The sequence below is a fragment of the Amblyomma americanum genome, chromosome 3 (genome assembly GCF_052857255.1).
Source record: "Amblyomma americanum isolate KBUSLIRL-KWMA chromosome 3, ASM5285725v1, whole genome shotgun sequence".
Classification (NCBI taxonomy): Eukaryota; Metazoa; Arthropoda; class Arachnida; order Ixodida; family Ixodidae; genus Amblyomma; species Amblyomma americanum.
The window spans coordinates 203819073-203832249 of record NC_135499.1 but is presented as its reverse complement, the minus strand read 5'-3'; the positions used below and the strand labels follow the sequence as shown (position 1 = coordinate 203832249).

General features: G+C 45.7%; 1 protein-coding gene across 4 annotated transcripts in view; it reads right to left on the bottom strand.

The window, feature by feature from the left end:
• Window positions 1-13177, bottom strand: part of LOC144125913 (uncharacterized) — a 148755-nt gene that overhangs the window by 16074 nt on the left and 119504 nt on the right. For all 4 annotated transcript variants that reach the window (XM_077659720.1, XM_077659723.1, XM_077659722.1 and 1 more), the window contains 4 exons: window positions 5540-5635; window positions 4986-5120; window positions 2958-3130; window positions 479-569 (listed from right to left, as the gene is read on the bottom strand). In XM_077659720.1, coding sequence (XP_077515846.1) covers window positions 479-569; window positions 2958-3130; window positions 4986-5120; window positions 5540-5635 — 495 coding nt within the window. The remainder of the gene's footprint in view (window positions 1-478; window positions 570-2957; window positions 3131-4985; window positions 5121-5539; window positions 5636-13177) is intronic.

The window sequence follows — 13177 nt, the reverse complement described above, 5'->3', positions numbered from 1 at the left end:
AAGAGTAATTTACAGCGGCTGAGAGCAATAAAATTATTTAACTACTTTTACAGAGATCTATCTTAACATCATACTAAGATTTCAGATAGAGTTAATTTTTCACTACGTAGAACGAAAATGACACGCTATTATCAATTACACCCCTGATTCCGCTGCTAATATTTTTTTTGCGTTCCTTCTAGGATAAAATACCGATTAGTCTAATGAGTTTATGGGTATCCTTCAAGGTGGATTAGCTTTGAAATAAGGAAGTAATGAATGAGTAGCGTCCACCTAATCGCAGCTATAAGAATACGTATGAAAGTCATGTAGCTTTCTTTTCAAGTCATGTGGCTGCGCTTTGGTGTATGCCAAGGAGTAATTGCTCGTTTATAAAAAAGTACACCAGTGGTTAGGAATTGTAAGATAACTGCGGCATTGTGTTCTGCGTATTAGGATACTAAGAGTCGTTACCACATTCACCGCATGCAGTACTTACTTCTGGATTGCTGTTTGCCTTGAGGAGGTCCACAAACCGCTCGTTGTAGAGTTCCAGGAACGTCGCCGTCACCAAGAACGACAGTTTCATTCTTCCCAATGCGGAAGCATGCGAGAGAAGCACACGGCTTTTTAGTGCGACGAACAAAAACAATTGCACGCCAATTTCTTGTATGCACTTCAATTGTTCTTGTCAGTTGTTCAATTGTCCATGCGAATTTTCAATAAGCCAACCATGCTTTGATTTCCTTTACGCTTGGGTACGTACCAGCTTTAAACGTGCTGCGTGTGCCTCTGGCGGATGCAGTGCGCACAGGCAGTTTATAGCGGCACTTCCCTACAGCTAAACTTATCAGGAGAAAGCCATAGTATGTGACGATTGAACACAGCATTTGAAAGGCACAGGAATGGTTTCATCGCCAGCACGTTCTTGTTCAGGCTCAACTCCACGGCAAGTGCAGATGTGATCGAATCCCGGAAGACGCCTTCTGCCTCGCATTGGTGTTCGGCGGTTTAACCTTCTGAACCTCGTGAGTCAGATTTATCGCAAACCTTATTACGAGGCAAATACTCTGATACCGTTGCCTCCCCGGGTAATGGTACACGAGGACATTTTGTGGCTACTGGATTTCCGCAAGTCGACTGGCCTGAAACCTTTTATTGTGCTTCTATGCTGCATTGCCTTCCGCCGAGACCACCTTTGCGGATTCCTTTGGTCTTTCTTTCACGATGGGAAGCATACATCCGGGCAACAAGTAACTAAGCATCCAATCTAGTTGTGATACTCGTCCATCAGGCTATGAGTGCTCCGCATTAACACTTCTTTTTGGGCGAGTTGGTGCATACTGTCCCTTTATTTCCTATTACTTTTTTTGTTGGCTCTACTCAGAATAGCTAATCCGAATTGAGTGTGGTTTAACCACCCTAGAGTGTCTTTTCCGGTTTTCTATCTCTCTGAAACCAGTTGCAGTGTATCGTCGTTTGCTGCATTGGACGGTGGCGCTGTTATCACAGTAGCATCGCTGTCCACCAATGAACGGTCGAAAATCAGTGCAGCCTCTAAAGGGAGATCTACTTTTAAAAAATTGTTACTGCCTACCACCTCCAGGTCTCGTCGAACCTTGCTTTTTAAACCGCTACACTTAAGGCGAGAAGCGGCACACAGGCAGTTTAATGACTGTTTCTGACTGTCCCCGAACGACACTAATGGTGAGTGAAATTAGAAAAGCGTAAAGTCTTTATTAAGACATGTTACGCGCACAAGAGCCGCAAAAAAGTACAAATGGTGGTCATGAGTACTGAGAGACGTTACGAAAACGCAAGGCAAGGCAGCCTGGCCGTTCGCGGCATAGTCAGCGATTGTGGTCCATAGCGCCGCGTCCGTGTCTTTCGGCAGCCGAACAGCGTGACTTCCGAGCCTCGGGGCTTTCAAAAGTGCAGCATGGGCGCATGCTGTATCTTTCATTTAGCTCTGTGTCATCCGGTTCTGCGAACCGGTTACACCATGCACAAGGTATAGCTTGTGAGCTGCAGATGCCGTCATTCCCACGCGCCTCACGCGCCTCCAGCGACTTTTCCAGGAAAGAGAAACAGCAACGACGAAAGGCAGCGTGATACAAAAGAGTAGAATAGGACCGCTGTAGCAAATGCAGTGGATTTTGTTTGTGATAATGCAGTGAGTTGTGTAGGCAGGCTTGCGAGTGAGAACGCCCTTAAGGCACACGAAGCGCGTTGTCTAAGAAAGGTTGCATATCTTTAGTCGTGCGAAGTACCCCGGGGACGACAAAGGCTTTGCGGTACAGTGCAGAAAGAAAGTCTACTAAAGCTACGGCTCAGTCTACCCTCAGTTCTCATCGATGATTTCGGGTGTGTGCCGAAGTTGGTTTTCCGAGCTGCGGTTCCAAGCGGCCGAGAAATGTTTCTTCCTCACCCAACCTGACCTGGAGAGAGGGCGAAGAAAAAAGAATCGTTGTGGAAATAACGGTTTCCCACATCGTTTTAGGGTAGGTCGGTCTTGAAAGTGCCGGCTATGTGTCTTCCCTAGTCTGGTATCCCGCTGCCCTACTCCCAATTTTCCGCGGGCATGCTTCCGACCCACTTCGCGAACGTCCCGAAACACGAAGGCCGTAAAGGGGCACCGAACGGTGGCTCCGCTATCGATTGAGTATCCTTGCCCGGCTCACCTCACAGCCTTTCCCGCTCTTTTTCTACTTTTATTTTCTCACTCGCCTCGGGGCGTGAGAAGCTGGGCACTACGTTTCCATTGCGTTTTTCTCCTTGAACCCACTATCTAATGTTCTTTTCACCACGCAGCTTCCACCTAGTTCTGCCTTAAAAAGGAGGTCTACTTGGTTTTTTTTTGTTGTTGAGGTTGTCTGTGTACCCCGCAGGTGTACGGCATTCATTTCCACGTGGAACAGCGCCGCAGCTGCGCCCCCGACCTCCATAATATCTCCGGCGCCTGGGGGCACGGCACTCACTCGTTCTCCTTGACAAGCTCGAACATCCTCCGGAAGGCACGGGGCGCGATACCCTCTGCCTGTGGCTGCTCCGTGTTCGAGACCCCCGTGAGCGTGTGCGTCTTGCCCGATCCGGTCTGGCCGTACGCAAAGATGCATACATTGTAGCCGTCCATCGCGCTCTGCACGAGGCTCTGAAAAAAAGAGCGCCAAAAGAAGGCGTGTAAGCATACGGCTTTCCAGCCGGCGGCAGTTGCGCTCCTAACAAGCTTTGGTGCGTTACTAAAATCAGGCATGCCGCATACGGTACCAAGAAACGCTCTGATCTTACGCGTGACATCAAAGCGCGTGGGGATAGCTCAATACAAGGCAGAAACCGGCCCTGCGGCACTACAGTAGACTGTGAGGATACTGCACTTCTTGCATGAAGGCATGGAATAAAGCCCAACATGCCAGTTGATTCCTGGCTGCCATTGAAAGCATCTGCGTCGTACGAGTTCGTAGGTGTGAGTTCGCTATCTAAATAAAGTGCGCGTTTCTCCGGTCTCACGACACATGCGCATTATTGCTGTGTGTTACTGTTTTGAATTACGTGTATTATGTGTTTTGTTACTTTGTAAGCCTTCTATAAGCCACTCCGATGCTTTTTTTTTTCTTTTTTACTCTCAAAAGACCCGTGCAATAGACAACATTACTTGCAGCAGCACAAAATCTTATTGCCCCCTGCAATATGCTATGATGAAAGCTCTATCACTACACGATCATACTCTGAACAAGACACACGCCAGATCACTGAAGCTGCGGATAACGTTAGCTTGCGGGTCAGCTGTGTCTGCGCTTCATCGATTGATTTGAGTCACAAAGAAATGGCGTTCTTGTCGAGTTAGAGGTTTTGACACCATTACTTTGATAATGCTTGCGTTGTCATACGCTGTTTTCTACTTGTATTTTCTTCAAATGCGTTTTGCTTTCAACATGTTAGTATGTGCAATTATATTGGAAAGTACTCTGTTCGGCTGTTTGTGTCAGTTTTTGTGCAACTGATTTTGTACTTCCATCAGCTGTTATTGTGTCAGGGCAGAACGCTGATAACTGCACCATTTCGGTACTTGGGCCCATAATTATTAAATGAATCTTATCGGGGAGCGAAAACCACTAGCGAAATAAAGAAGTCACTTGTCGGACAATGGCAGACAACATTTTAGATCGTCTGCATTTTTGTTTTTTAAAGCCGAAAGACACAGCTACATGGTTGTCTTTTGTTCACAAAATAATAAACGGCGGGCAAGCGATGTTTGGAACGTGCTTATTGTAAAACGATTTACTGTCAGGGAACGCTTTGTACAAGTTTGCTTTGTTTGGTTCATTGCAAAAAACTACGCCACTCTTAACATGGCCATTTAAGTTCTGGCTGATGTAAGTGCAGAAAAAGAGTCGTTTTGCCAGAATTTGGATTCACCTTCAGCATGCTGCTATCGCTAGTCATTGCATTCTAAAATGTGCTGCGGAGAGCGCTGGTTACCGCTGTGGTTATTACAGCAAAATGTATTGAGCGCAAATCTCAAATCCTTATGTCACCCGCCAAAAGTAATCACGTAATCAAGGCTTCATCATCAGGAATTCGGACAGCACCAAGCCGCTGCCGCTAAGCCTAACGGCCTATCACGTTCTGTTCTGCGGCCACTCGGCCATTCTCTTTCTTTCTTACGTCAGAGATGATGTCAACGCGTTTTTTTTTCATGTTTAAAGCTAAGGGAACTAGAAGCACTTGTCGCAGATTCATAGTAATGGACACTGCTTTGTCAGAAAAAGGCTCCATCTTTCATTATCGTCTCGTCTGTCAACCACAGAAACAAAAAAAAACACAAACTAACAAAAACTACCTTTGCTGACAACATTTTCTGTTACAGCTTGGGATTCTCCTGACGCTTGCCAAGATGAAGATTTCTCTGCCTTTTTTATCCGAAATTTATGTATGAACTTTGCTAAAGGCTTGGCAGGCGGTACTCAGTTCTCTACCGAGCAGAAACAGCATACGATTACCCTCACATTTGTTTCGTTGAAGACGTCTTCTTGCGTATGATGCGGTAGGAACACCCTGTCGAAGGTGAACTCTTTGTCACCCCGTGGCGTGTGCACGACCAGCGTGTAGTCGTCCGTGGGATCGATCACGTTGACCGCTTCCTGCAACAAAGGCACTCGGGCCGTTAGCACATGAAACGACAAACGCGCGCAAGTTATGAAGTCTGGGAACAGTGCGAAGCATGCCTTTGCGCCCAGCACTAAAAAAGAAACGAAAGATTACAGGGACGACAACAGGAGGCATTTGTCGCAAGGCCAAAGAAGGCAGGTGATTCATTTTAATTTCTCAGTACAACTGAAAATACACTGACGGCGCAGGGAGACTTGTTAGAACAGTGGCTAATCAGAAAATATCACCTTGCTGTGTTCTAGCAAGAAAGCGTCTCTAACAGAGGCAACCTCTACCGTCTTATCAGAAATTGGAGAAGAAACATAGCTTTGGCTTTGACTGTTACTTGTACAGGTATTAAAAAGACTGATATTATGCGCAGCCATGAACAAAATAAAAGAACTAAGCCCACCTGGCTGAGTTCGGTTGTCAGAGGCTTCACTCGACAGTAAACCCGTATTTTCCCTTTCATATCTTCGATCATGTTGTAGTACTTTTTTCTCAGCACCTGGAAATAAAAATTAAGCAAAGACAAGAAGAAATTACGCGTGATGCAAAAACTTCGTTGTAACAATAAAGGCAGCACAATTAGGAACTCATTCACTTCTAACAGCACGCCTTCGAGAGAATCGCGGCATGGTGAAAAAAAAAATTTAAAAAAGATACTTGCTGTTTGCTCTCTTTTATTCCTCAGCAGAGAATCTTGGCACACGAGAAATAAAAGTAACGAAGAATATGAATAATTTTCAGTTGATATAGCGCGGTATATGGAGGCAGCATGTTTCGGTTCTATATGAAGCGTTAGGCTTAACTTTCTTGCTGCGTTCTCAAGCATTTATGGAGAAATTGCTCGTTAGCATCCCCGGAATAGAACGAATTGTTCTTAAACAGCGAGGCTTCTGAGGATGCTGTACAACTTTCCCATCCAGCCGCATGGCTGCGGCCGTCTGGATGCTAATGAGTAATTACTCCCTAACTGAAATCAACCCAATGTTAGGGGTGTCCCATAAATACACTGTTGTCAAGCATCTAGTGCGACACGTTGCGTTTTGGAAAGCTGGTATCAGCTGTGGGTTTAGTTTACTTATTATTGCTGCCTCGCGTAACAGTGCTTGGACAAGTCTTGCCGGCTGCCGCATATCTGCGTCGCTTCTTTGCTAGTTTTTAAAGAAATCCGCGTATGTGGCCACTTTTCTTGTGTTTGTGGAGTGTCTACTTTAGTGGAGCGGAGAAATATTGCCCACGTTACTGGAAAATCGTTGGTGGATGAACGGTACAAAGCGGCGAGAAAAACTGCTTCTGTTGTCAGTAACTGAAAAAGCACAAGAACTGAAAAGAGTAAGAATGGAGAGGGCGAAGAGAACGTGCTCTTTCTTCGTAAGTACGTGAACGCAGGTCAGCAAAAAAGACGGGCTAGAGACCAGGCAAAAGCGGCTCTTCAGGCAAGCAGCATGGACTTGTACTTAACGGCGAAAAATAAGTAAACATGACAGGATGACAAGACCGTCGGGCTGAAAAGCGCTGCTTTCAAGAATGCTACCCTGCTAGACGCCGGTCGTACCAAACGACGGCTTCAAATCGACTGAGGCCATTGGAGACACAAGACTCTGACCGGCTTAGACCCGCTAATGATGATGTGAATCGAGCAGAAAATATTCGAACAGAGTCGAGTGCTCGGCCGGGACACGTAAAGTGGGTCACGTACTTTAGGGGATCACCTGTCGTGAACTGACGAAGCTAACCCTGGTAAGTTTACGAGCGCATCTTTTTTGGGTTAACGAGGCGCCCTTTCTTGCAGTCGGGATGGCTTCTTGTCTGAGACTGATCCGCAGAAGGGAGCTGAAGTTAGGAGCAACCTGTACTAGTCGCCTCGACGCACAACTGGTGGGCGCCTAGCGTTCAGCTTGAACTTTTGTTACGGGTAGCCACAAGTTTTTATATACTAAATTTGCACAGCATTCGTCACTCTAAGTAGGAAGATAAGTAGAGGTATTAGGCGGAAGGGATCAAAACACGTAAAGCGTCTAGCAGGCAAGAACATCTAAGCGACTGCACGAAACAATCAGCGTATCGGAATTTGTCGAATTTAAACAAATGGGAACAAGATCGCGAGTGTCGCTGCTTTCAATTTCTTTTATAACCGTCTAAATCCCACAGAACTCTGGACAGCCTCTGAGACACTACACGCTGCCGAGAGCCCTAAGCGAAATGATTTTTCAAGAAGCCGTCCCTATACATTTTTGCAAGTTCCTTTAATTACAGAAGCACTTTACAAACACCCGAAAGAAAACTAAATTTGAAAGCAAGAAGGAGAAAACTTTTGAGTCTGCGATTTTCGTGACTCGTAGCGACAACTGCGTATCTAAGAGTTTTGCTAAAAAGGATGGAAAAGCCTTCAAAGCTCTGCTTTAGCGCGCTGCATTATGTATACAACTTGGATATTTACAGAGTGTCGAGCGTGTCACTGCGTCAGAGAAACTGATGGCGCCTTTTGTTAGCATGACCTGTCAGCGTTTACAGCAGCTTCTGGAAAAGAGGTTCGTGTTGCAGTGGTTATTTCTCTCGCTACTTCGGTTTCTACGTGCCTTAGACGGTGCGAGCAGAGTGACGTTGTTTTTAATTCTTTTTCGTTCGTTACAGTATATCCCGACAGTAGCGACCTCCTTAGATTGGAGCTGGTATCGCGGCCGAGCGAAAAAGAGAAGAATAAAGAGCGCACCGGTCCGTGCTCACGTTGCACCACTTGCAAAATAGTTCGGTCTTGTAGCTATTTCGAGAGTCAGACGTCCTTTTCTCTTCGCACGGGACGTCGACCAGCGACCACATGCTCAACACTCATAGCACAGGCAGTAACAGCCCGTAATGCGGGTAATATGCTTTGGAAAACAGATACTTAGATATACAGGCCCCACTGCCTCACTGGTACCATAAAAATTGTCTTCGGTAATGCGTCGTTGAGACAGTTCAGGTTCTATTTGAAACAACGTTACATATTAAAAGTATATTTTGGATAATGCAAAAAATATAGTATGGTTGGTTGCAATGATGCGCAGCCTTCGTTAAGGCTATTCAAGGCTAGAAAAAAAAAAACTAGTAGGACGGTTACCGCTGTGTAACGTGAGATATAACGACAGCTGTTCACAGCAGTGAATGGAATATTTTGTTTATTCATTACCTTTTGTCATCTGCTCTGCCAAGTTGCGTGTGACGTCACTGTGTACGGACCACTCAGCGTAGCGTGTCGTCAAGGCATGTCACAGTGACATCATGCGCGACGTCCCTGCATGCTTACCAATTAGTGTGACGCGGTGTTACGCAAACGCCGACGCCGGCGAAGCGGCAAACGGGCCCTTAACAGATGTCGCTGTATGACTTATGGGACCATTTGCTCACTCTCGGTTGCGAACTGGACGTCTCCTAAAATTATTTATAATAGTTATAAAAACTGCGGTCAACCCAAGAAGCAGGTGGTAGGACGTTTCATTCGTGCCTGCTGCAATGAGAGCACATCGCACGAGCGCATCAGAGCAGGGCTAATGTCACGTGAGACATCAAGTGCAGAGCTCTATGGAAAAACCTTCGGGGGAAAATCAAGAAAGTGAGCAGAGGAGTAGATGACCGAATGAGCGACAAGTGTTCTCGTGGCTGCACGGAGCCGCCATTAGTTTAGTCAAAGCTCGGTCGTTTGAAGTTAGGTTTCCCAACCCTGTACTTTTGCAACCCCCAACAAGAACAAAAAAATACCTGAAATTATACATAAGCGAAGACAGGTATTCTCGCTAAGTTTTAAGCTAATCTCCGCTTAGACAAAGCCGTCTATGAAAACGTAACATTCCTTAAAAGAAAAAGCGACAGTCTGAAGGAGGCGACGGAGATTACACAAAACCTGTTCTGTCTTATGTTGCGCACGGGCAGGTCTTTGTTCGAATGTCAGTGTAGCTAAACACGACAGAAATCGCTGATGATTACGTCTAGAATTCCTAGATGCAAAGTTTATCAGCCTGCGATATTTTAAGAAAAAAAATGCTATCAAGCGCACAAAAAAAAAACCTCAATCGTTAAGCGAAAGGGAGCTTCTCTCTTGAGGTAGCATTTCTTCCTGCATTAAATGCAAGAAGCTTCAACTAGTTTGTTCAGTGGATGAAGAGAAGTAGTGCAAGACGCTAATTGGAGGCATCTGTCTTATTTTGAACTTCACATTTATTCTTCGAAAAGTTGCACAAGCGGGTTTATTATAAACAGAACAATTAATATATTGAGGCACTGTAGTATCGTATCTGTTCCATTTAATACCCGGATTTAATATTCTATAAATTGTGCCACGCAGCAGATTACCCCGCCTAGGCGTAGTGGTGTTGGATGATGTTGCGCAAGGAAAAGCAAAAGATTAGTGGAGCTCAGCGGAAGATGATTGCCATCCACCTGCCATTTTTGCCTTGTTCGCTTTTCAAACTTTTTTTTCTCCTATACAAACAGCTAGACTGGCCGCCAACATTCAGGGGAAGTTTTCATTCTTCTATCGTCTGGCTCAAAGAGATTAGGCTTAATTTCAGACGGCGCTTCGTCCACGTTGACCATGGTTGTGTGAGGAGTGCTTCAGCTCTGCGTCACTATGTGTTTTTTTAAATACATCACTGTTCCGTTCTGAGCGTAGAAAAAAAAATAATAAAGCGGTGGAGAGGACGATCTTTCTCCGACACTGCTTCCAGTCTAATCCTTACAAAATCCGGTCTAATCCCACAGACCCACCACGTAGTATGGAAACGAAGTTGTGCAAAGAAGCAAGAGCTTCGGGGTTTTATAGATCACGCCAACGCACTCTATCACTCTGATTCTTTCTCTTTGAAGCCAACATCAGCTTTAGTTTATTTGCTCGTTTGTTACAGAAAAAAAAAACGTTCAAAAGAGAGCAATCGTTACGAAACGAAATCCCGGCTATTTCGAGGAAAGGCTACCTCTCTTAAATGTTTCACTACTTGTTTACAAGCGCACAGCAGGCAGCAGTTGGGATTCTAGGAAACCACGAGGGTAAGAAAAAAAAAGCTTACCAACCAAGGCAAAAAAATAGATATAAAAAACACCCAACTACTTTAATCTCTCTGCAGTAGGCAGTAACACCGACCAGCATCACTCATACAGCAGGTTCACTTGTCTATGGGACGCACGACACTCAGCACCGGTTAGGTAGTTAAAGTCGCTTACTTCAATAATTTCCCTAAGTACTTGTGCTTAGGAAAGTGGAGCCGCTTTTTACAACTAAACAGCGAGTACTCGAAATCCAGGTCAGTGAATAGTGTAACCCTGATTGTACTATAGTCTCCTGACATTAAATTTTGCAGCCCAGTTTCCTCGTGTTTGTAAAAAGTTATTATCATCCTGCTTGTGGGCATGATATACTATTGTTGTTAGAGTTCGTTCTCTGTGTAGCTCCCCTTGCATGTTTTTGTCCACACCAGATTACGCACCGATGAACCGCAGCTTGAGTTCCCTGACCCAGCAGTCGGCGCAGAAAATGGCACGCTCCTTCATTTATCGCTGTATCCGTAGACTTCTCTGCTTTTCATTTTAAATACGGAGTTCTACCGAAAAATCACCACGGCATCAGCCGTCGCGGCATACAAACAACGCTCGTCTTGATGACACAGTGCACAGCACACAGCGTGTACAGTCATTGAAAGATGAAATACGACAAAGAACGCACTCCGCCTTGGGTGCCTTTTGTCGTCGACAAAGCTTAGGTGCTTTTTTACACACTAAATTATCTATTGAATCCTGCTCTAAACAAGCATCACTCAGCGTTGAAGACATGCTGCGTGCTCAGCATTGCGTTTTATTCGCTGACCCCTGAATTACCCTTGCACATAACTCCCATGACGCCCATATCTACTTCGCACTCAAGACCTGGTGTAAGTGGTTAGTAGACGCCGCAGAGATGTTCGACACTGTAGTATGGAAACAATACCTTTATTACTGTGATACACAGAAATCAACTTATATTTCTTCACAAACCTGAACAAGAGTGGAGGCAGACGTCTGATGTACGACTCGTGACACGAAGATTGCTTCAAATATTTTCACATGTCATAAAAGTGAAAGATAGGAGTCACAAGCTATGTAATAAAGCAAAATGTTATGAAACTGTGTTTTCTCAATCGAGTTTCCACGCGATTGGCAAACAAACAAAATCGTGTCTACAGTGCTTTTATTTATAGTTAATTCCCCCAACTAGGATGACATTATGCAACTTTTGTCCGTAAAGTTTCGAGACTGATTTATTTTCTTCTCTACAAATGATTCCCCAAAACAAATGTTGGTGCGTGTGTGTAGCGCAATCTTTTAGGACTAACCTGAGCTATTTATGTTAATTGCTGTGGCAGCCGCTAGATGGCATTACATGTAGAAAATACGTTGTCACTAGTCGTCTTCGCATTCTACTGTGAGTGAATGTGGAGAGATGGACGTCCACCATGAACAGCGTGTAAACATAAAATTCTGCTTGAAGCTTGGCAAGAATGCTACAGGGACGTATGAGCTCCTTCGTGACGCTTACGGCAACGAGACATTATCGCGGGTACGAGTTTTCGAGTGGCACAGGAGGTTCGTTTCGGGGAGAACGTCGGTGGAAGACGACACAAGGCAGGAGCGCCCTTCAATCACACGGAATGAAAACACCGTTGCTCAGATCAGGGAAATCGTACAGCAAGACCGCACTATTACAGTCCGCATGCTATCAGATGCTCTCGACATTAGTAAGACAATATGCCACCAAATTTTGCGTGAGAACTTGGAGAAACGAAAGCTGAATGGCAGACTTGTGCCGCGCTCCCTCACACAGGACCGGAAGGACACGCGGGCATCAGTGAGCGCTGATTTGCTCTTTTTCTTAAGGGCATCTGGACAATGGAGCCTTCTCCACGATAACGCAAGGCCGCACACTGCTCTCAGCGTGATAAAATTTCTCACCAAGCACAGCATTACTTTACTTCTCCATCCGCCATACTCGCCTGACCTCTCCTCATGCGATTTTTTCCTGTTTCCTCCTGTGAAGAGAGCCCTAAAAGGTCGCTGGATGGGGAGCGTGGACGCCATTCAAGATGCCACGGCAAAGGAGCTGACAGCCCTGCCAAAATAAGCGTATTACAGCTGTTTCCAAGACCTCAAGAAGCGTTGGAAGCTGTGTATAAACTGCAAGAGAGACTATTTCGAAGGGGTGCCGCACAAATGATTTCAATGTTTAACGCATTTTTTTTAATGGACTTAGTCTCGGAACTTTACGGACAAAGGCTGTACCTGGACATGCCCTCAAACCTGTGCGGATGCACCTATAGCGAATGTAGCTTATATCGCGAAGTGTGCGCCGAGAAATAAATACACGATGAGACAGAAGGAAGGACTTCCCGCTCCACTAATGTACCGCGGGCACGATGAGACAACAGTGGAAACATGCGGCGAGTGGGTGGTGCGGCTGGCTTCATTCCCGAGTAAACTTAACAAACCTGCCACCAGTGGCGCGGCCATCGCTTTGCACAACGGTGCCTCATGCCAGCGCCCGGGTGGAGACAACTTCAGCGGCATCGCCATATTGAATCACACGGGATCAGCAGCGCTAGCGTTTGTTCATGCTCGTTCATGCTCTCGGCGCGCTTCAAAGTGCTTGAACGGCCTTTTGCAGCGAGAGCTACACTGGGCTGCCAGTCGAGCATTTCGCGGTACATGGGAGAGGCCAGTTGTGATTCAATATGGCGGGTTGTCTCCAGCATGTACGGCGGCGCTGGCATTGAGGCACCCTACTTTGCACGGCACCTGCTGTGTTTGAGCATTCATCCACCGCGGTATTCAGAGTGCTCCAGTTAGTGAATACCAAGAAAGGGCAGGTCAGTATATATAGGTATATACAACAGCAGGTCGTTTGACTTATATTTAGGAGCCATCTTTGTAACTACTATCGTTAGGCTGCGTATTTACTGAGAGGCTTGTAGCCCACCGTACCTAGTACCCATATCAATTTTTCATATTTAGATAAAGCCATTCTCGTCGCCATTGCAGCGCA